Source organism: Cervus canadensis, chromosome 1 (genome assembly GCF_019320065.1).
Source record: "Cervus canadensis isolate Bull #8, Minnesota chromosome 1, ASM1932006v1, whole genome shotgun sequence".
Classification (NCBI taxonomy): Eukaryota; Metazoa; Chordata; class Mammalia; order Artiodactyla; family Cervidae; genus Cervus; species Cervus canadensis.
The window spans coordinates 35,405,892-35,428,689 of NC_057386.1; the positions used below are offsets into that span (position 1 = coordinate 35,405,892).

Consider the following 22,798-nt stretch of genomic DNA (forward strand, 5'->3'; position numbering starts at 1 on the left):
ACTTTCACTTTCAACCCTCAGCTGAGACTTTCAGCTCTTGTGTTTGCTATTGATTGTTTTCTTGAGTTCTCAAAGACCTGTGACCATAATTTTTTTAAGTTGCCTATTTTCTAATTGCATCACTTTACACACTGTTGTCTAATGATATGTGGTATTTAGAATGCCTTCTTAATTATTCTGAGCAGCCATTGCCTGTATTTACTTAACACCTCTTTGGTTTTCTTACAAGAACTCATCTGACAGGGAAATGCAGCTTTTTTGTTTGCCCTCTCTGCATACTGGACCGTCTGAGTCAGTGTTCTAACTAATACCTGACGGTCTCTGAGCTACTGTTCTACCAGACTCAGTAGTTATGTGCTTCAGGAATATTTCGGTAGAATTGGTCCTATTAGGAGACTCTTGGTGTCACCTTTGTTATCTTAAAAGCTGGTCCCTTCGCTGAGGCTCTTAATTTTTTGAAAACCTGATTCTATTTCAGCTGAAAATTGGCAAGGCTATTTAAAAAATTGAGGGAAGCCATTTAAGAAATTGAAAAGTAATCGCAAACAGCATTGGATAGTTGTGACTTTCAGTTCTGTATCAGTTGAATTTTTGTGCTCTTTTCCCTATGTACGTGGTGGTTCTATTTTTCTCCAATAAAACTTTTTATTTAAAAAAAAAAAAACCTCCGGTGTCTAAAAAAAAAAAAACAAAACAAAACAAAACCCGCCGATGATTTCCTATCACAATCAGAATGAACCCCGAACTCCTGAGCTTCTAGAGATGAAGAGCCACACCTCCCCGCCCCCGCCCCGCCCCGGCCCCGGCCCCGGCCCCGCCCCGGCCCCGCCCCGCCCCGCCCCCGGCCCCGGCCCCGCCCCGCCCCGTCCCAGCCAGCTCCGCCCCCAGCCGACCCAATTCAGTGCGCGTGCGCCGCGACCTGACCTGGAAGAGGCTGTCTTCCGAGCCCACGTGTTCGACGAGCATGGCTGAGCCGGAGAGTATGGAAGTCGCTGAGCCTGTGGCTCCGGGGGAGGCCCAGAAGAGCGGAGCCCGGCCTGCCGACCGTCATGGCCTGCTCAAGCACAGCCGCGAGTTTTTGGACTTCTTCTGGGACATTGCGAAGCCGCAGCAGGAGACGCGGCTTGAGGCCACAGAGAAGCTGCTGGAGTATCTGCGCGCAAAGCCGAAGGTATGGTGGCGGGGCCTGGGGCAGGAGCAGCAGCGATCCCGGCAAGTAGCGGCGGGCTTGGGGTCACGTGGTCGTGAACCTGGACCCCCCAGGTGAGCGCGCGCCGAGGAGCGGGCATGGGCGGGTGCCAGACGACCCTTCTCACTGTCCACCTGGGCATGTGCTTGGCTCCTCAGGGATCTTCCGAGATGAAGTACGCCCTGAAGCGCCTAATCACTGGGCTCGGGGGCGGACGAGAAGCGGCCCGGCCCTGCTACAGTTTGGCCCTGGCACAGGTGAGGTGGTGGCCCCTGGAAGGGGTCCACCTGTGCTGGTCAGAACGGTGGGGAGTGAGTGAGCAGAGCAGATGTCCCAGCTGCAAGGGAAGTGAGAGCTGAGAAGTAGGGATAGCATCCCAGGCCAGCCGATGGGAGGTGTGCCCACCTGGATGCGGAGAAAATTGTGTGAGCAAGGCCTGTGTGCAGAGAAGCCCAGGCAGGTGGAAAGAGGGAGGTTGAGGCTGCTTTTGTGTACCCGGGTTGACCAACCTCCGAGGTACATGTACTGGGGGTGGTAAGCTCTGGGGTGAGTTCTCTTACCTCTGCAGGGTTCAGGACCCTATTCTCCCAAGAGACACTCAGCTAATTATAAGCCATATCTAAGGAGTTTGGACAAATGGAAGGTCTCTAGAGACCCAGTCCTTGAAGACCAGTCTAGGGGGAGCTCAGAGCTGGCTGTGCGGACAGGGTGTTTGGGAATCACAGTCTAGTGGCCAAAGCACCCCAGCTACGCATGGGACAGGAGACAGGGTTCAGCTCCATTCGCAGCTGTGTTTCATCATCAGCACTGCTCAGAGGCGAGTAGGCAGCTTCAGAGGCATCCTTGGGGTGGGAGCAGGGGCCCAAGGCCTGCTCCCAAGGGCAGAAGTTGAAGGGAGAAGTAGAAAGAGATTGAGGTCTGTTGGGATGTGGCAGGGCCACTCCCCCTGAGCCCCTCTCTTCCTCCTGGTAGCTGTTACAGTCTTTCGAAGACATCCCCTTGGGCAGCATCCTGCAGCAAATACAGGAGAAACATGACCTGCAGAAGGCTAAGAAGGTGAGAGTTAGCAGCCCCGAGGATATCAGCAGTCCCCCAGGGTGGGAAATGCTTGGGTCCTTCTCACGGGTGCCTGGAATCCTTTTCTAGGGGATGATGAGACCTGCCCTCTTTGGAAACCTGTTTGGGGTGCTAGCCCTCTTTCAGTCAGGCAGGCTGGTGAAGGTAAGAGTTTTGAGGGTTCTGGGGGTATGTGAACTGGCCTGGAGTGGTGGGGCAGAGTGGCACACCATGCTCATACCCTCTCGGCCTCTGGGACCACCAGGACTCAGAAGCACTGATGAAGTCAGTGAAGCTGCTGCAGGTCCTGGGCCAGCATTATAACCACCTGCAAGAACAGCCCCAGAAGGCCCTGGTGGACATCCTCTCTCAGGTACGGGCTCACCAGCTGTGGGGCCTTGGGTAACTGACACCACCCGTTATAGAAGAGCATGGAGAAGACACAGATTAATTCATGGAAATGCAGTACCGTCCCACAGAAGCATAAGTTTGGAACATAATGTTCTGTAATAACTTCACTTAAAAAGTAAGAAGGAAAAGGGATGTGGTTTAGTAACATGGTTTAGTCTAACATCTAAAGTATTTTCATGTGCAGTCAGTATCAAAATATCTATGGAGGTTTTTTTACATTCTTTATCGTGGTAAATCTCTGAAATCCAGTGTATTTTATACTCACCAACCTATCTTTATTCAGATTAGCACATTTTACAAGCTCAGTGTCCACATGTGACCAGTGGCTTCCATACTGGACCATGCATTTGTAGAACAGCGCCTGACATGTGCCCAGTGGGTTAAACATGTTTGCCATTGCTGTTTTTGGCAGAGCTGGCCCCTCAGGGGTCCCCACTGACCTACTTGGGAAGTGGAGGTGGGCTAGTACTTAGAATCCTTGCTATTGTGCAAAAGCCAGGGACTGGCACATCCCAGGTCAAGGCTTTCTGCATAGCCCTGGCCACAGAGCTGGAAGGACCTAAATTCAAATCCCAGCTCTTCACTGGGGACTCCTTGTAAAAAAAAGAAAAAGGCTAGTCCTGAAAAACCCAAAAGAGGAATAATTAAAAGGGTGGTACTGGGCTAGTTAGCATCAGTGGGGTGCTTATTTAAACCCAGTTTCCAAGGACTTGGGAATTTGAGCTTTTTAAGAAATCTCCTCTGGTGATTCTGTTGCCTGACAAGGTGGATTATGACTGTCCCTTCTCAGGCTGTAGCTATGCCAGGGGCCTTGGGGGAGCCTGGGAGGTAGAACAGGGCCTAAAGGGCTCCCCTCGCAGCAGGAGAGACAAAGGATGCCATGAGGGCGCCTCCCACCCACAACCTGTCTCCCCTTGCCAGGTCCCGGAGACCATGCTGCAAGAGATCCTGCCCAAGGTCCTCAAGCCCGACTTGAATTCAGTGTTCGGCTCCCCTGAGCACCTCGAGCTCTTCCTCTTGGCGCAGCAGAAGGTGCCCAAGAAGCTGGAGAAGCTGATGGGACCAGTCAACCTGTTCTCGGACGAGAACGTCCCCAGGTGTGAGGGAGGTAGGGAGGTGGGCTGTCTGATCCCGGGGGCTGCCTCTCCATCCACAGGTTTGCACCATGACCCGGAGTCGGGGGGGTCCATGTGGCCCCAGGCGCCTGGCCCTTGTCTGCTGGGGAATGCCCCCTGAGTCTTCTTCACCACACCCCCCCACCTTTGCAGGCTGGTGACTGTGCTAAAGACGGTGGCCAACTCTGTGAAGAAGGAACGCAAGCTACCCACCATGGCTCTGGACCTGCTCCGCCTGGCGCTCCAGGAGGACAAGTTCCCATGGTTCTGGAAGGAAGTTGTGGAGCAGGGGCTCCTGAAGAAGCAGTTCTGGCCGGCCAGGTGTGTGGGCGCTTGACCTCTCTCTGCATCCCATCCCCTCTCCCCTGTTTGATAAGCAGGGGTGGGTCAGGGGGCCGAGGGCTCTGACCAGGCTCTGTCATGCACCCCCTCAGCTACCTGTGCTTCCGCCTGCTGGGTGCGGCCCTGCCCCTGCTGTCCAAGGAGCAGCTGCAGCTGGTGATGCAAGGGGACCTGATCCGACATTACGGGGAGCACATGGTCACCGCTAAGGTGAGCGCCGCCCCCGCGGCCCAACCCTGCACAAAAGGGCCAAGCAACTGGGCTGCTTCCTGCCAAGGGGAGGGAAGGGATCAGCCAGCTTCTGGAAAAGAGGGTTGTTCTTGGTGTCAGTGGTCCTGTCTGGGATGGGCACACACAGCTGCCCCTGGGAGGAAGGGCTAGGGACCTGGGTGTCCCCCACCTCTGGGTAGAGTGAGCTGCCTGAGGGCCAACCCCCACCCCTCCATTTTCCCCTATGAGCCGAGAGTGGCAGGGTCAGCCCTTCTGCCCCCAGGCCGCTCAGCCCAGGCCAGTACAGCCAGCAATCTGTCCAGACCCTCCTCCACCCCCAGGTGGTGTTAAGGTAACACTACCATCATCACCGATGCTGTTCTGAGTACCGTCCACATGCCGCACACTAAGCTAAGTGCTCGACAGAGGAATCAGTCGTGGTTCAGAGCAGAGAACCTGGGACCAGACTGCTGGGTTCCCGTCTTGACTCCGCCGCAGCTAGCTGTGTCACCTTCCAGAGGTTGCTCCCCTTCTCTGTGCCAGCCCCTGCTTGTCCATGAGCCGAGGAGCAGGACCTTCCTTAGCGTCGTTGTGAGGATAATCAGGCTAATATCCACAGGCGCTTAAAGTAGTGCCTGGTGTGTGGGAAGTGCTTCTGGGTTTGCTTCTAGCTCATTCCATCTTTACCACCAGCTTTGGAGAGCTGCCATTCCCCCAAGTGAAGGACAGGCTCAGAGTACAGAGCAGGGGTTAAGAGCTCCACGGGCTGGGGGGCCAGACGGACTGGGGCCAAGTCCCAACTGCACCACTTTTAGCCCTGTGACCCTCAGAAGTTGCTTCCAGGCTTTCTTGTGCCTCAGTTTTCTTCATCTGCAAAACAATTAGAGGAGCCAGGACAAAGGGTTGTCCCAAAGACTAAACGTGGGGGTGCCCGGGTGACCCAGATGGGTACAAGGGAGGGGACTTCCTAGGCCCCAGGTAACCTGTTGTGGAAGAGGCGGGGGGTGTGTTGGACCCCTCTTGGCTGGTGACCCCAGCACTGTGCCCGACTCTCGCAGCTCCCGAAGCAGTTCAAGTTTGCCCCGGAGATGAACGAGTACGTGGGGGCCTTCCTGGAAGGCTGCCGGGATGACCCCGAGCGGCAGCTGGCCCTGGTGGTGGCCTTCACGTCCATCACAAACCAGGGCCTCCCTGTGGTGCCCACCTTCTGGCGGGTCGTGCAGTTCCTGAGTCCCGCTGCCCTCAAGGGCTACGTGGCCTGGCTGCGGGACATGTTCCTGCAGCCTGACCTGGACTCCTTGGTGGACTTCAGCACCAACAACCAGAAGAAAACCCAAGATGCCTCGTTCCATGGGTAAGTGGGCCTGTGGGGCCCAAAGGCCTGGATCCTGCCTCCCAGATACCGTGGTTCCTTGGGCCAGGGAGGAGCCACACCTTCACTCTTAAAGGCCGCTTTGCTCACCTGTGGCCCTGTGCTGGGGATCAGGGCGTTGGGAGCCTTGGTTGGTTTTCCCGTCTCTAGGATAGGAGACACCCATTTTGCCACCTCTAAGCGGTTTCTGGGACTTGTCTCCTGCCCACAGGCCCGAGCGAGCTGTGTTCCGGCTGCGGAAGTGGATCATCCTTCGCCTGGTCAGCATCGTGGACAACCTGCATGTGGAGAAGGAGGAGGCACTGATCGAGGAGGTGGCCAGGTCTGGTCCCGAGATGTGCCTGAACCCCAACTTCCCGTGGGTGCGGCGGCCTCTTGTCTGATCCTGCTTTGGGTCCCTCCTGGAGCCAAAAGCCTGAGGGTCAAGTCATCCTTGCCCCTTGGGCAGGAGGAGAGTGGGGGAAATTCCCCAGGGAGTCTGGGTATGCCGGGGTTGGAGGGGCTCCAAGGTTCAGGCTGGCTCAGTGTTCCCCCTGCTGCCTTTGTGCATCAACGGTGCTGGAGGGCACCCTTAATAACAACATCCCCGCTGCTACTCCCCTCACGGCGGCCCTGAGAGGGGCAGGAGTGGTGGTGACCTGGCGCGGAGGCCACACAGCCTCACGTCTTTGGTTCCAAGGGAGGGATGCTGGTCCTCTCCCGGTTCAGGCTGGGCTCTGTTCTGCTGGGGGTCCAGGCCTGAGAAACGTCCCCTCTGACATCATCGCCGCTGGTCCTCTCCCGGTTCAGGCTGGGCTCTGTTCTGCTGGGGGTCCAGGCCTGAGAAACGTCCCCTCTGACATCATCACCTCCTGGCACCAGGCCCTCGGTGAGGCCACCCGAGAGTGGGCTGGTCAGGATGGTGGCACTGACCAAGGGAACACGGCTATCCTCCCACCCTCCCCAGGTTTTGTTTCTTCCACTCGTTCTTTGAGACAAAGAAGCCCACGTCGCAGATCCCCGAGTCTGAGCAGCACTTCTCCCTCCCCTTGGATGGCCGGACCCGGGAGGTGGTGTGCAGTGCCTTCTTCAGGTGGGCACCGGGCAGCCCGCGAGAGGCCTGAGGGTGGGTGAGTGGGCAGGGAGGTGGTCTCGGGGTGGGGGGTGGGCACCACTCTCTCCAGCTCTTCATCTGAGGCCCAGTGAGTTCCAGTGACTCAAAGTGTGGGGATGGAGTCGGGTGGCTGTGTTTACCAGCCCAGCCCGTGACCCTGACTGCCCCCACCCACCCCACCACCACCAGTCTGCTGCAGACCCTCAGCACGCAGTTCAGGCTGGTGCCAGAGCAGACGGCAGACGGGCGGCCCTGGACCTACCATCTGGTGCAGTTTGCAGACGCGCTGCTGAACCACAGCCGCAACGTGGCTCCACTGACAGCCTTCACCACGCAGCAGCGCCAAGCCTGGGACCGGTGAGAGGGCATGGTTGCCGCCCTTGGGTGGGACCCCCAGGGGTCTGACGCTGGCCGCGGTGACCTGAGAACATGCCCATCTCGCCCAGGATGCTGAAGACTCTGAAGGAGCTGGACACCCTCTCTTCAGAGGCCAAGGCCACTGCCTTCCAGCACCTGCTACTCCTGGTGGGCATCCACCTCTTCAAGGTACGGCGGCCTGGAGCAGAAGGGGCTACAGACCTAGGGTCTGCGGAGGCCAGGAGCGGCTCTGCGGAGCTGAAGGTGACAGGTTTCCTAGGCTGACTGCTCCTGGTTGCAAGTACAGCCCAAGGGAAAAACCACTCCATCCACTTACTGGACACCAGCTCTGCCCTGGGCCTAGACAGTGAAGAATCAGTGCGGGAGACCCGGGTTCAATCCCTGGGTCGGGAAGATCCCCTGGAGAAGGAAATGCCTACCCACCCCAGTATTCTTGCCTGGAGAATTCCATGGACAGAGGAGTTTGGCAGGCTACAATCCATGGGGTTGCAAAGAGTCAGACAACTGAGCAGCTAACACACGTGCTCTATCCTAAGCTTTCCAAGCAGGGTCTCTTGTTGGTATCACCCACAGTTTGGAGGCAGGCACGTTTCTGACAGGTGGGATAATAGACTCACAGAGGTCAAGGAACTTACCCCAGGCCACACAGCTTTTGGCTGGGATTCAAACATGGGGCTCTGACTCCGCTCTCTCATAGGACCTCCCCAGACTACCTTACTGGCCAGGTGTGGTGGATGTCAAGGAGGGCGGGACCTGGCTCTGGGCAGACCCATCGAGCAATGGGGACGCTTCTTCTGTCTGTGGTCAGTTAGAAGTGGGGCCGCTATTTTTCTCTTAAACTCTTGCACATTTGGAATCTACAGTGGTGAGTTGAGGGTAGTGTGTTTTTTCCTGGCGCCTCCCTCTCTCCAGCCCCCCCATAGGGTCCTATGTCCTGTCAACTTTATTTCTCATGTCATGGGTACCTCTTGTCATAACTGGTTCTCTAAAAGCCACTCTGTCTCCTTTTCTGTTCTTTCCACAAAGAAATCTTGACCGTGTGTGGAGCTTAGTGCCGACAGCCCTTTTGACCCTTGTGGTTTCCTCTGGCTGTGAACCCAGGTCTCTGGAGGTTTTCCTCTCAAGTTGTACAAGGCCCTTGTGGGTTGCTTCAGGTCTTCAGTAGTCTCAGGAGACAGGACTCCCTTCTGGCTTCTCAGCTGAGGTTTTTGCTTCCAGGCCTTGGGCACTCAGCCCAGCTCATGGACAAGTGGTGTGGGGAACAGTTGGTCACCATGCCCCTTCCCGTCCTTGGCACTGGACATCCGATAGGGGCTGCCCAGACCCCCTTCCTCTGAGCTTGATGTGGATGAAAGCTACCCAGCCACAGCCAAGGCGCTAGAGGCAAAGATGCCCAGGGCTTTGAGCCCCTGTTCTGGCCTTCCTTCCACCACCCCCACCCCAAACATTGAAGCTGCCCTGCGATGTTACAGAAGGAAAGTCTGCCTTTTCAGTACCAGCAGTCACAGAGGTTATTTTCAACTCACTGGCTGGTAGCTGGAGTCTGGGCTTATCCTTCAGCAAAATAGACTGAAAGTGACTGTGAAAGTCGCTCAGTTGTGTTCAGCTCTTTGTGACTCCATGGACTATACAGTCCATGGAATTCTCCAGGCCAGAATACCAGAGTGGGTAGCCTTTCCTTTCTCCAGGTGATCTTTCCAGCCTAGGGATTGAACCCAGGTCTCCCTCATTGCAGGCAGATTCTTTACCAGCTGAGCCACAAGAGAAGCCCAAGATAGACTTAAGTTGGTTTAAATTAAATTTGTTAAAATTGGTCATTTCCAGCTCTTTTTGTAATGATGTCGAGCCAGGTGTGGGAGGAGGAATCTGGAACTGCAGATGAGGAGGAAGGGACCTGCGGGTGCCCTGTGACCCTGATCCAGCCAGCCTGGTCAGGCTCCCCACCGCCCTGGGCACCGGTGGGGAGGTTGGGCTTCATCTTCTGTGAGGCTCACAGACTGTCTGGATGTTAGGTCATCAGCTCTTGGGCTGTCCCTGGGGTCTGGCTCTAGCCCTCTGCTCTAGATTGTGAGGGTGACTGGCCAGGACAGTCTGGAGTCTTTGGGGCCTTGATGCCAGCCCCTCCCCTTTGGTCACTGCCTCTCCCAGCTGAGCAAAGGCTGGGCCTGGGGCCTGGCCCCTGATTTCTGTCCTGTCCCACCTAGTCCCCTGCAGAAAGCTGTGACCTCCTGGGCGACATCCAGACCTGCATCAAGAAGAGCCTGGGGGAGAAGACCCGCCGGACCCGTTCCAAGGCCACCAGTGGGTTGTCGTCCCTGGGGCAGTGGGACGGGTAATGGGCAGACAGTAGGACCCAGCGAGGGGTGCTCAGACCTGCTCCAAGGCCACCAGTGGGTCGTCGTCCCTGGGACGGGTGGTGGGTGATGGGCAGACAGTAGGACCCAGCGAGGGGCACTCAGACCTGCTCCAAGGCCACCAGTGGGTCGTCGTCCCTGTGGGTGGGGGGGACGATGGGCAGACAGCATGGGTCACTTGCGCCCTGCCCAGGCTCACCCCTGCCCTGTTTGCAGACCCCCAGGAGCCGCCGTGGGTGGAGGTGCTGGTGGAGATCCTGCTATCCCTGTTGGCCCAGCCCAGCCACCTGATGCGCCAGGTGGCCCGCAGCGTGTTCGGCCACGTCTGCTCACATCTGACCCTACGTGCCCTGCAGCTCATCCTGGATGTAAGTGGGGGCCTCTGGGGACGCGGGTCCCAGGATGGGGCTCTCCGAGCCCAGGGCTGCACCAGGGCTGCTGCGTCCTTGCTGTGACCTGCATGGTTGGAGGGCGGGGGCCTCCTTCAGAGTCACCTGCTGTGTACCCCTGACTCAAGGTCAGTTCTGTCAAGGACACTGGAGGGGATGGCTTTCTCTCCCAGGCTCCATCTTCCTCCCTGAAATGGGGACCTTTGGCCGAGACTGGATGGGAGGGGGAGGGAAGGCAGTTGAGAAGGTCCCAGGGCCTGAGGGGGTGGTGAAGGGGCCTGGACAGCAGATGGGATGGCCAACTGGGACTCCCCGCAGGTGCTCAACCCGGAGGAGAGCCAGGACGAGGATGACAACGTGGTGGTAACGGACGATTCCGAGGAGCAGCTACTCGGGGATGTGGAGGTACTTGTCAGCAAAGGGCAAGTGGTGGGTGGACACGCGTGGGCCACCGGGAGGCGTGACACAAGGCCCACCTACAGGACAAGAGCTCGGATGGTGAGGACAGCAAGGGCAACAAAGGCTCGGAGAGCGAGGAGGACAGCGACGAGGAGGACAGCGACGAGGAGGACCGAGACGGGGACGTGGACCAGGGCTTCCGGGAGCAGCTGATGGCGGTGCTGCAGGCCGGGAAGGCGCTGGTGAGTGGGGGCTGGGCTTGGGGGCCCCCGTCCCTCTGCACCTTCTCTTGTACGAGGTGGGGCTGCTCACCAGGCCTCTGTCCCTTGACCCCCCAGGGTGGAGCGGACAATGAGGATGATGATGACGATGAGGAGCTGGGGGACGAGGCCATGATGGCCCTGGACAAGAGCCTGGCCAGCCTCTTTGCTGAGCAGAAGCTGCGCATCCAGGCTCGGAAGGATGAGAAGAACAAGCTGCAGAAGGAGAAGGCGCTGCGGCGGGACTTCCAGATCCGGGTGAGCCCCGGCCCTGCCCTCCCCCTCGCCCCGCCCCGCCCCTCCCCCTGCCCTCACCCCCACGCATGGCTGAGCTCACCCTTCCCACTGCAGGTCCTAGACCTGATCGAGGTGCTGGTGACCAAGCAGCCCGAGAACCCCCTGGTCCTGGAGCTGCTCGAGCCTCTGCTGCTCGTCATCCGGCGGAGCATGCGCAGCAACAGCAGCGCCAAGCAGGAGCAGGACCTGCTGCACAAGACAGCCCGCATCTTCACGTGAGCACGGGCGGGTGGGTGGGCCCGGACAGCCAGGCCGGGGGGCTCCCGGAGAGAAGGGGTGGGAGCCAGGGGCCTACATCACTCAGGGGCCTTCACCCATCTGTTCCTGCAGTGCTTAGCACAGGGCCCCCAGTCCCATCGATGCTCTCAGAGTCACTATAGTTGGGAAAGCAGACTTGGCGCCCAGTTGTGACAGGCCGGGGCTGTGGCAGTGAGTGGACAGGAGACGGGACACCTAACCCAGCCTTGAGGAACCAGGGAAGGCTTCCTGGGAGAGCGTGTCAGCAGTGCTGGGAGCCGTGGAGCTCGCTCATCGACCCAGAGGCCACAGGCAGAACAGGAAGGCGTGTCTGACGCAGTCAGAACATAAGCAGCTTGTGGCCCGGCCGACCTCAGTGTTGAGGGGCCACAGTGGCCTTTGCAGCAAGTGCAGAGCTGGGGTGCATCAGGGTGGGTGCTGCTGGAGCGGGGAGCCCAGCAACGGAGATGTAGGTAGCAGGTAGAGCCCTGCCTCCTGGGGAAGAGGGGGGAGTGTGGAGACGAAGTCCTAACAAGGACTTGAGATGGGGGGTGTGCCCCCAGTGTCCCCACCTCAACCGGCCCAGGTCACACTTTCTCAGCTAGTTCTCTGCCCAGACACACAGTGTCCTGAGCACACAGACCCTGGTTTTGCTTTACAAAGGGCCCAAAAGCCACTGTCCCCTGAGAGACAGGTGCTCAGGGGGCTGAGAACCACATCGGGGTGTTGGCCTATGGTGGGGTGTCACCCAGGTAGCCAATTTCTCTCCAGCTCTTCCTCGGTAGATCTGTGTGTGGCCCCGGGCCTCCCCCCGCAGCCTCGATCAGGCCCCTGTCTTCAGGGGTCTGTTTCCCGCCTGTGAAGTGGGGCTCGGGTCTGCCGGGGTGGGGGGGACGTTGTGACCAGCTCTGCCCCCGTCCCTCCAGGCATCACCTGTGCCGCTCCCGGCATTACTGCCGCACGGCAGGCGACCGCGTGGAGACTCTGTATACCCGGCTGGAGCGGCTGGTGCAGCAGGCCGGCCAGCAGGCTGACTCCTCCGTCGCCCTCTACCACTTCAACGCCTCCCTCTACCTGCTCCGTGTCCTGAGGGGCAGCACCATGGACAAGTCCACCCGCAAGGCCCAGAAGAAGGAGAAAGCCAGCAAAGACGCCAGCTCCCAGCCCCAGGCCCCGGAGGTGAGCAGAGCTGGCCCGGGGAGGCTCGGCCTGAACGTCCAGCGCCGCTAAAAGGGAGCACGTCCCAGGAGGCGGTGGGGCAGTCAGTCTACCCATTTCACTGACCGGGAGGTGAGGCCGCAGCTTCCCCGGGACCCAGCCTTCAACCTTCTGAAGGCAGCCCAGGCTGGGCTCCCGTGCCAGGCCCCCGCTCCCTGGCATCACACCAGCTCTCTCTGCCATGGTGCAGGCTGCCAGCTGCCTGGACTTGAGCCTTGTGACCCCGATCTACTCGTCAGCACTGAGCTCCTTCCTGACCAAGCGCAACAGCCCCCTCACGGTCCCCATGTTCCTCAGCCTCTTCTCCCGGCACCCAGTGAGTATCGGGCGAGGCCGCCCCCTCAGGCCCCTGCTGGGCCCCACCTCACTGCCCACCTCACTGCCCACCATTTCCTCCACAGATGCTCTGTAAGAACCTGCTCCCCATCGTGGTCGAGCACGTGACAAACCACACGCGGCCCCGCCATCAGGTAAGGCCTTCCCAGATCCTAGCCCCAGGTTTGTGTGCATTACCCGCTTGACTTACGTCTGCTCGGCTGTTGGGTAGACTCAGGAATGCTGCCCTGGGGGTCAGGGTCGGGTGAGCCTGCCCCTCCAACCTGGCCAGTGCCCCCCAACCACGCCACTGTAGGCCCAGAGTTAGTGGGGGTGGGGGGACACTTCCCACATGGCCTGAGTCCTGCGGCTCCTCAGAGATCACGCCCTGGCCCGACGGGTATGCCTGGGGGCCAGGGTAGGAAGAGGGGACTGGAGAAAAATGTCCTGAGTTAGTAGGGGGCCAGGAACCGTGTCTAGCTCACCTCCCTGCTGCCCCCCTCGGCCTCAGGTCTCCCCACTACCGGAGAAGGGCGGGCGGGAGCAGGCGGTGGTGACAGCTGAGCCTAGAGCTCCGGTGATGACAGCCCAGGCGGGCTCGCGGGGGTCACCCCGCGTGCCAAGGCTCCTGGTGACCACATTGCCCCCACCCCAGGTCCAGGCCTGCCTGCTGCTCCAGAAGACCCTGCCCACACGGGAGCTGCGCGTGTGCTTTAAGGACCCAGAGTGGAAGCAGCTGCTGGGCCAGACCCTGGGGAAGGTCACCGAGGTAACAGCCCTGGGCTCTCCTCCCCCACCGGCTGGCTGTGGTCTTCGGGAACCCAGGGGCGAGGGTTGCCGGACCGTGCGCCTCGGGGTGGGTTTGGGGTTCCCCCAGGAGACGTTTCTTCCCTGGGGACCCTAGTCTCACGTGGGAGATGAGCTTCGGGCAGCTCTCCGGAGTGGCTCAGCCCGGCCACCTTCTCCCCCAGACCCTGCGGACGCTGGGCGAGGCTGAGACCAAGTCGGGGCACCAGAGGGAGCTGGCAGCCTTGGAGCTGCTCAACACTCTGTTCAGGAATTTCCATAACGAGGTGAGCCCTGGGCCCAGCAGGAGGTCGCCGGGCGGGCAGAGCAGAGGCTGGGGGGCAGGTGGGACATCTGGGGAAGGGTCTGGATGCCAGGGTGAGGAAACCGGGCTTTGTTTATTTGAGGCGGGCTATTGCCACAACCTGTGCTTGGCCAGGGTGGGGTGAGCTGGCGTGCTGCTGCCGTGCTCCAGTGAGAAAGCTGAGAAGGGGCTGGGAGGGCTGGCGACCGCGGGAGGACGTGCTGTTAGGTGGGAACCCAGGCTCCCAGACTTGCAGAGATGGAGCAGGGGTATGGCGTGTGAGACGCATGAGGGCCATGGGGCGGCTGTGGGCAAGTCTGGTTCCCCCAGTCTGGCCCAGAGGGAAAGGTGTGGGGGTCCTTGGCGTAAACACTGATCAAAGCCCCAGTGCAGGGAACCTTCCAGGAGGGTGCCGCGGGGGCAGATGCTGAGCAGCAGGCAGACCCTGAAAAGCCACACGCAGAGTGGTGGCAAAAAGCCAGGAGAAGGGCCGTTCTGGAAGCCAGTGGCTTTCAAAAACACCCCACCCAGTACTGACAGGGAAGGAGAGATGGGAAAAGGGCCTTTGGCAACCCCAAGGTCACTGCATGGTGCCCCTGAGGTGGGTGGGCTTTGGGCCGTGGGAAGAGAGAACAGACTTGGCACCTCGGGCCCTTTTTTTCTCCCAAGGTGAGAGAGGCCAGGGAGGCACAGGCTGAAGGGGTGGCTGAGGGTCCACGAAGGGGTGGGCTCGCAGAGAGGCAGTAACTGGGTGAGGGTGGGGGGAGTGGCGCCCGGGAGCTGGGGAGAGGCCGTGCCTCTGGGCACCACTGCAGCCGCAGCCTTGCCCGCCTGTCTGCAGAAGCTGACCATGGACCTGACCACCGTCCTGGGCGTGCTGCAGAGCCGACAGCCGAGGCTGCAGCAGAGCCTACAGCAGGGGGAGCACTCGGCCGGGTCCAGCCGCCTCCACGACCTCTACTGGCAGGCCATGAAGTTCCTCGGGGTCCAGTACGTTTCAGGGAGGGCGGGCGCTGGAAAGACCCTCATGTTGCATGCGCTCTGATGTTCTCTCACCACAAGTTTTCTTACTCTGCTCACTTCCCCCTAGGCGCCCCAAGTCAGAGAAGGATACCAAGGAGGCCCCTCAGGCCACACAGCAGAGCCCCGTTAGCATGAAGCGGAAGAAAAAGGGCTTCTTGCCAGAGACCAAGAAGCGCAAGAAACGTAAGCCGGAGGCCACCACGCAGGAGGAGGTGGCGGCCAAGCCTGAAGCCGCCAGTGGGGACCAGCCCCCCAGCACCGGCAAGAAGAAGAAGAAGAAGAAGAAGACGAAGAAGACCAAGTCCCCGGCCCAGCCCCAGGTGAATGGGACACCTGCCGCCAAGAGTCCAACCCCAGAGCCCCCTGCCGTGAGCCCCAGCACCCCCGCCAAGACCCCAAAGCCACAGAGGAAAAGCCAGAAGTTGTCCCAGGTAAACGAAGCCACTCCCCTGCCTCCTGAATCCCCCAAGGAGCCAGCTGCCAAAAAGCGTCAGAAGAAGCTGCCCCAGAAGGGAGTATCAGGCAAGTCGCCACAGTCCGCACTGCCTCGGAAAAAGGCCAGGTTGTCCTTGGCCAGCAGGAGCCCCAGCCTCCTCCAGAGCGGGGCCAAGAAGAAGGTGCAGCTGAGGAAGGCGAAAAAGCTCTGAGTGCCCCCCTCCACCCTGTTGTGCTCAATCCTTTCTGACTCCTTGCAACTCCATAGACCCACCAGGCTGCCTCTGTCCATGGGATTTTACAGACTAGAATACGGGAGTGGGTTGCAATCATTCCCTTCTCCAGGGGATCTTCCCGACCCAGAGATTGAACCCGCAGCTCCGGCATTGCAGGCAGATTGTTTCCCACCGCATCACCCTAGAGACTTTTTTTCACCATGATTTTAATAAACTAGCTACTGTCTAAGGGTCTACCTTCCATGCTGGGGGTAGTGGGTCTGCTGCAGCAGGCATGGCCTGAGAGACCCCAGCCCTAAGCTGGGCCCCGCTGCTGCTCTCAAGCACAGAACACCCTTGGGACCTTGGCTCCCAGATGCTGTGGGCCAGGCCTAGGGCTCTGGTGTCTATGTGGGTTGAGTACAAGTGTGACCACACCTCGTGACCCCCACCCCCACCCCTCCAGGCTGCCTTGCTGCGGGAGCCACCAGGGCATGACTTAAATAGCTTTATTTCTTCATTTACAAGAGGAATATATTTGGCTTCTCTCTTAAGACTCTGAGATTCACAATCAGCAGCTCTAAAAAATAAAGGAGCAGTTTGGCTTCCAGAAGGAAGAGGAAGCAGCACTTGGACCTGGTTCTTGTACAACAAGAAAACATTGCTGGGGCCCCGGGCTGAGGCCGGGGTGGGAGTGGAGGCCAGGCTGGTCTTCGGGGGAATCCCACCCCCTGGTTAAGCCCCCCTCCCAGGGTACCCCAGAGCTTGGTGGGGAGTGGGTGCTCCACCAACTTACCCACCCCTGAAGCCACGCCAACCAGTAACTTGAGCAGAGAGCACTAAGCTGGCTGGCTCTTAGGATCTCCTGCCAGCCCCACGGGACCCACCAGACCAGAACCACCTTGATGTGGTGGGGAGGGAGTGTGGAGCAGAGGGGACAAGCGGGGGTGGGAGGGGGTCTGATGTGAAGTTGGCAGCTGTACCCTGGTGGTGGGGCGGGGGGCGGGGGGGGTCTGGGCCACATGGAAACGTGTGAACTGAGTGGCTGACATGCGCAGGGAGGTGACTCTTGCGTGCTGGCCTCTCCCGATGCACCTCAGCCTCCACCAGGCTCTTCCCAGGGACAGGAAGCTTGGAGGATGGCTGCTTCCTCTGGCAGCCAGAGCCCTGGCTACTGCCCCACGGATTCTGGGAATACTCCCCTGGGCGCTGCCCCTGGAAGGGGCCCAGCCTGGGGGCAGGAGTCAGTTCCTGGCTTCTGTGGGGATGGACAGTGGGGGTGCTTCAGTGGATCCAAGGAACCCTGTAGGGGCGGGGAAGCCCCAAAGGTCTCAAGCATGGGGCACAGGTGGTACGTCGCTGCCACCAGGGCCTTCACTCCCGGTGATGCCAGCTCCCTGTCAGTGTGGCCCCCCACCTGGGAGACCTCCGGGCTCCAGCCAGCCCCAGTGCACTCCAGAGTGACCAGCCAGGCTGGGAAGCGCCAGCAGCTTGGGTGCCCGGCTCTTGGCCAGGTTGAGTCCAATGTCCTCAAGGTCAGAGGTCCTCATGCACCCGGCCCTTGGGGAGCCAGAAGTGCCGCCCTGAGGCCTGGACCCCCTCCTCTCCGTGTAGTCCAGGGGCTGTTGGGTCTTCAAAGCTGCAGCCAGCACCTTGCCCAGCAAGCTGTGTGGGAAAGTCCAGTCCCCTGGCCCCAGGGTCTGGGGAGGGCAGAGACTGCCCCAGGATCACATAAGCTGGGGACAGGCCAACCTCTCCCCACACACCCATGGGGGGCTGTCTTCTTCCAGGACCCCAGGGCCCCTGTGGCCCAGACCGGGGCCTGGGGGTGGCCTGTCCCAGAGCATGGCTCCAGCACACACAGCCTTCCAGCTTAGTTGAGGACATAGCTTCTTGGAGCCACTGCCACTCAGCAGTACCAGACCAGAGCTGGTGGGTGCCCCGCTGTGGGTCACAAGGAAAGCTCCGGGACAGCCTGGCAGGGCCAGGGTGCCGGGGGACACCTCCCAGACTAGGCAGGAGTCGGGGTCCTTCATTATCCCAGCGGCACCTGGAGGGAGGGGGTCAGAGGTCAGGTGCAACGCCCAATCCAGGACTCCCCTCCGGATCCTCCCTCTGGGCCCCACTGGCAGGGACAGCAGATCTGCCACGGCCAAGGCGTGGGGGCAGTGACCTTGGACTTTCCTCTGCTGGGAAGCTGAGGCCCCCGGAGGCCAGGCCCAGAGGAAGGTCCAAGTAGGAGTCAGGCTCTGGCACCTCCAGGAGGATTTGGGAGGATGGAACCCGGAACAGCAGGGAGTTCCTGGCCAGTCCCCACCCTGACCTGTGCCCCCAGCCCTTCTGAGGAAGGAAGGGGGAGCTGATTTACTGGAAGAGGGAGCCTGTCCGCCCCCCCATCCGTGGGTCTACCGGTCAATCCAGGCAACATTACTGGAGGAAGAGGACCAGTCCCAGGGCTGGGATGTGCTCAGGCAGGAGGCGACTCACAGGGAGTCTAGAATATCCCTCTGCACAGCTCCCCACTCCGAGATCCCCACCCCTTCCCTCCCGCAAGAAGCGCCCCACCACCCACCCAACCCGCACTCACTGCCTCAGACTTTCACGGATGCGGGAGGCATCACCAGCTGGTTCACCCTGGGGGAGAGACGGGCGGGGGTCAAGGTGGCACATCAGCGGGGGCCGGGCCCGGGCACTGCTCTGGAGCATCGCATCGCGGGGGCCGGCGGGCCGGACGTGCTGGGCAGGGACCTCGTCAGCCCCAGGGGGAGGTGGGAGAGCCCAGGAGTGGGGAGAGGGGAGAGAGAGAGGGGGGAGTAAAGAGGAGAGGAGAAAGAAGTCAGACGATGAGAGGAAAACGAAGGGGCAGAGCCCCAGCCCTGAAAACCATTCATTCCAGAGACACACTCTGTCTAGACCCACCACACAAACCCCGGGGCCACCGTGGGCTCCCACTAGTGATACAGGCCGCACCTCTTGGAGGCGGGGACCTCATCTGCCAGGTAAACCCACCCCCTTCACCCTGTCACAGCCGCAGCAGGCCCACCCCCACCCACACTGCCAACTCACTGCTGCTCAGCCTTGGCACGGTCGCTGAGGAAGAAGAGCGCGGTGGCCAGGAAGAACATGCCACCCAGGACCACGACGAAGGGGCAGAGCATGAGGGCGTAGCCCAGGCTCAGAAACTCCCAGAGCGGGGAGTCCTTGGTGCTCTGGCGGATCAGGTCAGAGATCTGGGGGGCGGGGGAGCCAGTGGATGTCAGGGTGGGGCCTCCTCCCGAAGCCCCCGAACCACCCATCCCTGCCCCTCCAGTCCCTGGTACTCACAAAGCCAATGAGGTAGGGGCTTCCGGCGTCCCCCAGTAGGTGGGAGGTGAAGCTCTGCAGGGCCACGGCAGTAGCCCGCCTGGTGGGGATGACCACATACTGCGCAAGAGGTGGCAGGTCAGAGGCCAGGAGAGCCAGGTGCACCCACCTGGCCTCACCCCAGGGGGCCCAACACTTCTGCAGCTCCCGTGGCCTCCCACGCAGTCCCGCCCCAGGGTCCTCACACACTGCTCTCCTGGGCCCTCCTCTCTTCCCCACCCCCTCCCCCAGCTCCTGAGTCCACATTGCCTGAGCACCTGTGCTTGGCCCTTGCCAGGGAGCCAAGCATACCGGTCATGGGCAAACTGAGGCCCAGAGGCACAGAGATGGCCCACGGCCGCCCTGGGACCAGAACGCCAGCCTCAGGCTTGCCCTCACCTCCCCTGCAGGAGAAAGACCCATCTTGGCTGCCCTGCCGAGGCCCAGGCTGACTGAGATGGGCGATGCTGGTGAAGAGGACCCTGCCTGGAAGAACCTCCACTTTCACCCCCAGCACCGACTGCCAGAGCCCCTGGGCCCCCAGAATCCACCTTCCCACCTAGACCAAGCAGGTCCTGACCCACAAGGGGCCACAGCTCTAAAGCTGGGTGGGCCAAGGCCAGACAGAAGGGCTGGTGGCAGAGGAGCAGAGGGTGCCCTGGGCAGCCCCCTGCCCCAGAACCCCACCCTTTGTGGACAGACTATGACAGCAGCTAGTGCCCACCAGGCACCCAGTTACTGGGGGCGGGGGGAGGGGAGACCTCGATTGCATGGCCCCGTTTCCAGGAATAATTAGTCACTTAGCTGTGACACTTAATAAAATGGGACACAATTTCCCTGGGACCCAAACCCTGTCAGCAGCTGGGGCTGCCCCTGGGGGTAGAGGCAGAGCAGGGGTCCTACCTACCTCCAAGGGCACTTAATTCAGTCTCACTCCAACCGTCACTCCCGCGTGTGTGGTGACCCCGCCCCACCCCTGCCACCTGTGCCTGGCACCATGCTGAGGTGCAGAGCTGAGTCAGACCTCCCACCCTTCTAGCCATGGGGAGACAACCCTAGGTGAAGCAGATTTGCAGGGAAGCTCGGGTGAGGCAAGGCAGGCTTCCTGGAGGAGGAGAGATGGCAGGGGCCCAACACCCAGGCAGAATCTGACCTCCTAGGCTGACCTGTACTCTGACAGCAAACCCCAAGTGCCCTGAAGGTGGCCCCTGAGGAGTCCTTCCTCCTCCCTTCCCCCCAGGGTCCCACCCCCAGCCCCTCCCAGACGCTCCCCACCACCCGTCCCCCGCATACCCTCCTCCCAACCCTCTCCTGGCCCCGACTTGGAGGATCCCTGCGGTCAGGACCACTGGTCACCCCATCTCCAACCACCACCCCCAGACTGCTGCCTGTTATCAAGGCTACAGGCCCCTCCGGGTCCCTCCTAGACTGCTCCTGTCCCTGCCCAAGGACACAAATCCCTGCCACCACTCAGACAGCCCTTTGTCCCTGGCTGGCTGGTCTGGAGCCCATTGTTGGCCCCGTGAAGACAGCCTCTGTCCACCCAGCCCAGCCGCAGGCATCGGGCAGGCGCGCCCGGGACCCGGAGGTCTGAGTCCACGGGAGCTCAGACCCTGGGGGCGGAGCACTGGTAGACAGCACCACGCTGGTGCCAGCCTGGCACTGCCAGCCTCCCGGCCACAAACCTAGGCCTGCAGACATTACCCTTCTGCACCCAGTGCCCACATTCCCTCCCTTCTGTCTGCTCAACCCTCTGATTCCAGGCTCTGGCCCAATGCAGACCCCCAAAAATCCCCACTGTCTCCCTTCACAAGTCCTGCCAGCTCTCCCACCCCTTCACCTGCCCTCCCCAGCTGCCCTGAGCAGTCAGCCATGGCCTGCCTCACCATGAGGATGTCCGCGGTGATGGCCCAGTTAGAAAACAGCAGTGTCTCCCCTACGAAGATGCAGATCTGTCGGGAGAAGACCAGAACAACCATCAGGGGGCGCTCTACCCACCATCGGTCCCAGGCTGCTCCCTGCACCCTGGCTGCTGGCAGGCAGCCCCCCACAAGCCTCCCCCTCAACTCCTGGCAGTCAGGCTCCTGGGAAATCTGTGGATAATCTACAGGCTTCAAGCCAGGCCCACAGCCCTGAAGGGCACCCAGAGCCCTGATCAGAGCAGGGACAGAAGACTGGAGCATCCAGTTGGGGGGGGGGCACCTCCTACCCCCACATTTCCTGTTCCAGAGCCCCTGCACCCACCCCCTGCACTCACATAGGCCCCCACAATGCTGCTCTTGGCGGCCACGAAGATGAGGCAGATGAAGATGGCAGAGCCCAGCATGCCCACAGCGCACACCAGCGGGTCGGCCCTCTGGGTCCGCAGGCGGCACCAGCGCGTGGCTCCTGCCCCCGTGACCACACCCAGAAAACCCGTGAAGCAGGTGATGGCCCCAAAGATGAGGCTGCAGAGACAGAGGACAGTGGGGCGTGGGTTAAGGGGGCAGAGCTGGGGTACGGGGGCTGACCGCACCCCTCACCACCCACCCCCCGCCTGCCCCCGGCACCGACCCCCAGGCCCGGCCCCACCTGTCCTTGGCCCCACAGGGCGGGCTGCTGCAGGTTTCTGCCGTCTTCTGCACGACTTGGGCGCGGTGCAGGTAGAGCGGAATCCACATGCCGAGGGCCCCTGTGGCGAAGGACACGGCCGACGTGGCCAGGGAGGAGAAGACGTAGCTGCGGCTGGAGAGAGGCCGGGGCAGCGACACTGAGCGGGCGGCTGGCACCCCTGGCAGGGCCCAGGAGACAGGCTTCCGCCCTCACACCCTCCCCCCAAGGGCAGAAGGCCTCAGACACCTTCCCTGCAGGCTCCGGGGCGGAGGGCTCTGGCTTCAGGAATCATGAACACTAATGGTCTCAGCACTGTCAACAGTGGAGATTCCAGGGAGTCTGGCCAAGCAGGCGAGGGGGGAATGTCCTCTCATCTCGGAACCCCTCCCTCTTCCCAGTGGACCCCTCCCAGCCGCACTCACTTGCGGATCAGGGCCTTCATGTCCCGGAGCCATGACGTCCGTGCCTTGAGCTGCCCCCCAAGCTGGTCGGCGTGGCCCCTCTTCGTGGCTGGGACCAGGACAAGGATGAGCGTTCCTGTGATCATGCCCAGGATGGGGGACACCTGGCGGGGCAGGGTGCACCAAGTTAGGACACCAGGGCCCCAGAGTCTTTGTCTCTCTTTGGCACTGGGAAGGGGTACCAGGCCAGCCATGCCTTCTCTGGGCCCCGGGCTCCTCCTCTGGGCTCATATCTGCCCAGTCTTCCAGATCGGGCAAAGTCACCAGGGGTGATGCCAGCACAAAGGGCTGGTGGGCTCCAAACGGGCTGTCCAGACTAGGGGTAGGATGGGAGAGGGGACCGAAAGTGAAAGGGAAGGAGGGAGGGATGGTCAGAATGGAGGAAGGAAGGAGGATAGATTGCTAAATAGAGAGACAGACAGATGGATGAATGCTCGGATGGATGGATTGCTGGGTGGATGAATTAACACATGGAAACACAGGAGGATGGATAAATGGATGGGTGATGGATGGAACAAAAGGAAGACAGGTAGGTGGGCGGATGAGAACTAGGAGAGTTCCTGGGGTCAGGGGCCAGATACCAGCTCTTACCCACCTCCCTGGGTCTGGGAAAGTTTCTCAGGCCAGCTCCTCTCCCTGGGGAGGGTGGGCACTGAGAAGGGACTGGTTGGGCATGAAACTTCCAGCTAATATATCAAGTAGGTGACCATTTGGAAGGGGCCCATGTGGATGGCTCAGCAGTAAAGAATTTGCCTGCAAGGCAGGCAACCTGGGTTTGATCCCCGGATTGGGAAGATCCCCTGGAGGAGGCATGCCAAGCCACTCTAGTACTCCTGCCTAGAGAATCCCACGGACAGAGGTGCAGGCTGCAGTCCTCAGGGTCACACAGAGTTGGACACAACTGAAGTGACTAAGCAGCCGCAGCAGCATGGGGGTCCCAGGAGCACAGAGGCTCGGGGGCCCCTCTGGGTCTTCCTTGCATCCTGCCCAGTGTCAAGAACAGAA

At 60.6% G+C, this 22,798-nt stretch overlaps 2 protein-coding genes across 5 annotated transcripts in view; one reads left to right on the top strand and one right to left on the bottom strand.

The window, feature by feature from the left end:
* The first annotated feature begins 924 nt into the window (after positions 1-924).
* MYBBP1A (MYB binding protein 1a) lies at positions 925-15,648 on the top strand. Its single transcript, XM_043477421.1, has 26 exons — positions 925-1,171; positions 1,348-1,446; positions 2,162-2,245; positions 2,336-2,410; positions 2,511-2,618; positions 3,578-3,753; positions 3,925-4,092; positions 4,206-4,323; positions 5,382-5,677; positions 5,907-6,017; positions 6,642-6,767; positions 6,978-7,145; positions 7,235-7,334; positions 9,371-9,467; positions 9,737-9,888; positions 10,228-10,314; positions 10,392-10,550; positions 10,647-10,826; positions 10,920-11,080; positions 12,029-12,281; positions 12,511-12,636; positions 12,722-12,790; positions 13,291-13,404; positions 13,607-13,708; positions 14,567-14,715; positions 14,816-15,648. The coding sequence occupies exons 1-26, from the start codon at positions 965-967 to the stop codon at positions 15,393-15,395; spliced, it is 4,065 nt and encodes a 1,354-aa protein (XP_043333356.1). The 5' UTR covers positions 925-964; the 3' UTR covers positions 15,396-15,648.
* Positions 15,649-15,893: 245 nt separating this feature from the next.
* SPNS2 (sphingolipid transporter 2) overlaps positions 15,894-22,798 on the bottom strand; it is a 37,517-nt gene continuing 30,612 nt past the window's right edge. Inside the window, exons 6-13 of one of the 4 annotated variants that reach the window (XM_043477441.1) lie at positions 21,755-21,897; positions 21,312-21,464; positions 20,998-21,187; positions 20,627-20,692; positions 18,723-18,821; positions 18,465-18,628; positions 17,986-18,156; positions 15,894-17,448 (exon numbers count right to left, since the gene is read on the bottom strand). In XM_043477441.1, the coding sequence (XP_043333376.1) occupies positions 16,935-17,448; positions 17,986-18,156; positions 18,465-18,628; positions 18,723-18,821; positions 20,627-20,692; positions 20,998-21,187; positions 21,312-21,464; positions 21,755-21,897 (1,500 nt within the window). In that variant the 3' untranslated portion in view covers positions 15,894-16,934. Of the gene's footprint in view, positions 17,449-17,985; positions 18,178-18,464; positions 18,629-18,722; positions 18,822-20,626; positions 20,693-20,997; positions 21,188-21,311; positions 21,465-21,754; positions 21,898-22,798 lie in introns of those variants that run through there. The other 3 variants (XM_043477432.1, XM_043477455.1, XM_043477448.1) reach the window with 3 other exon arrangements.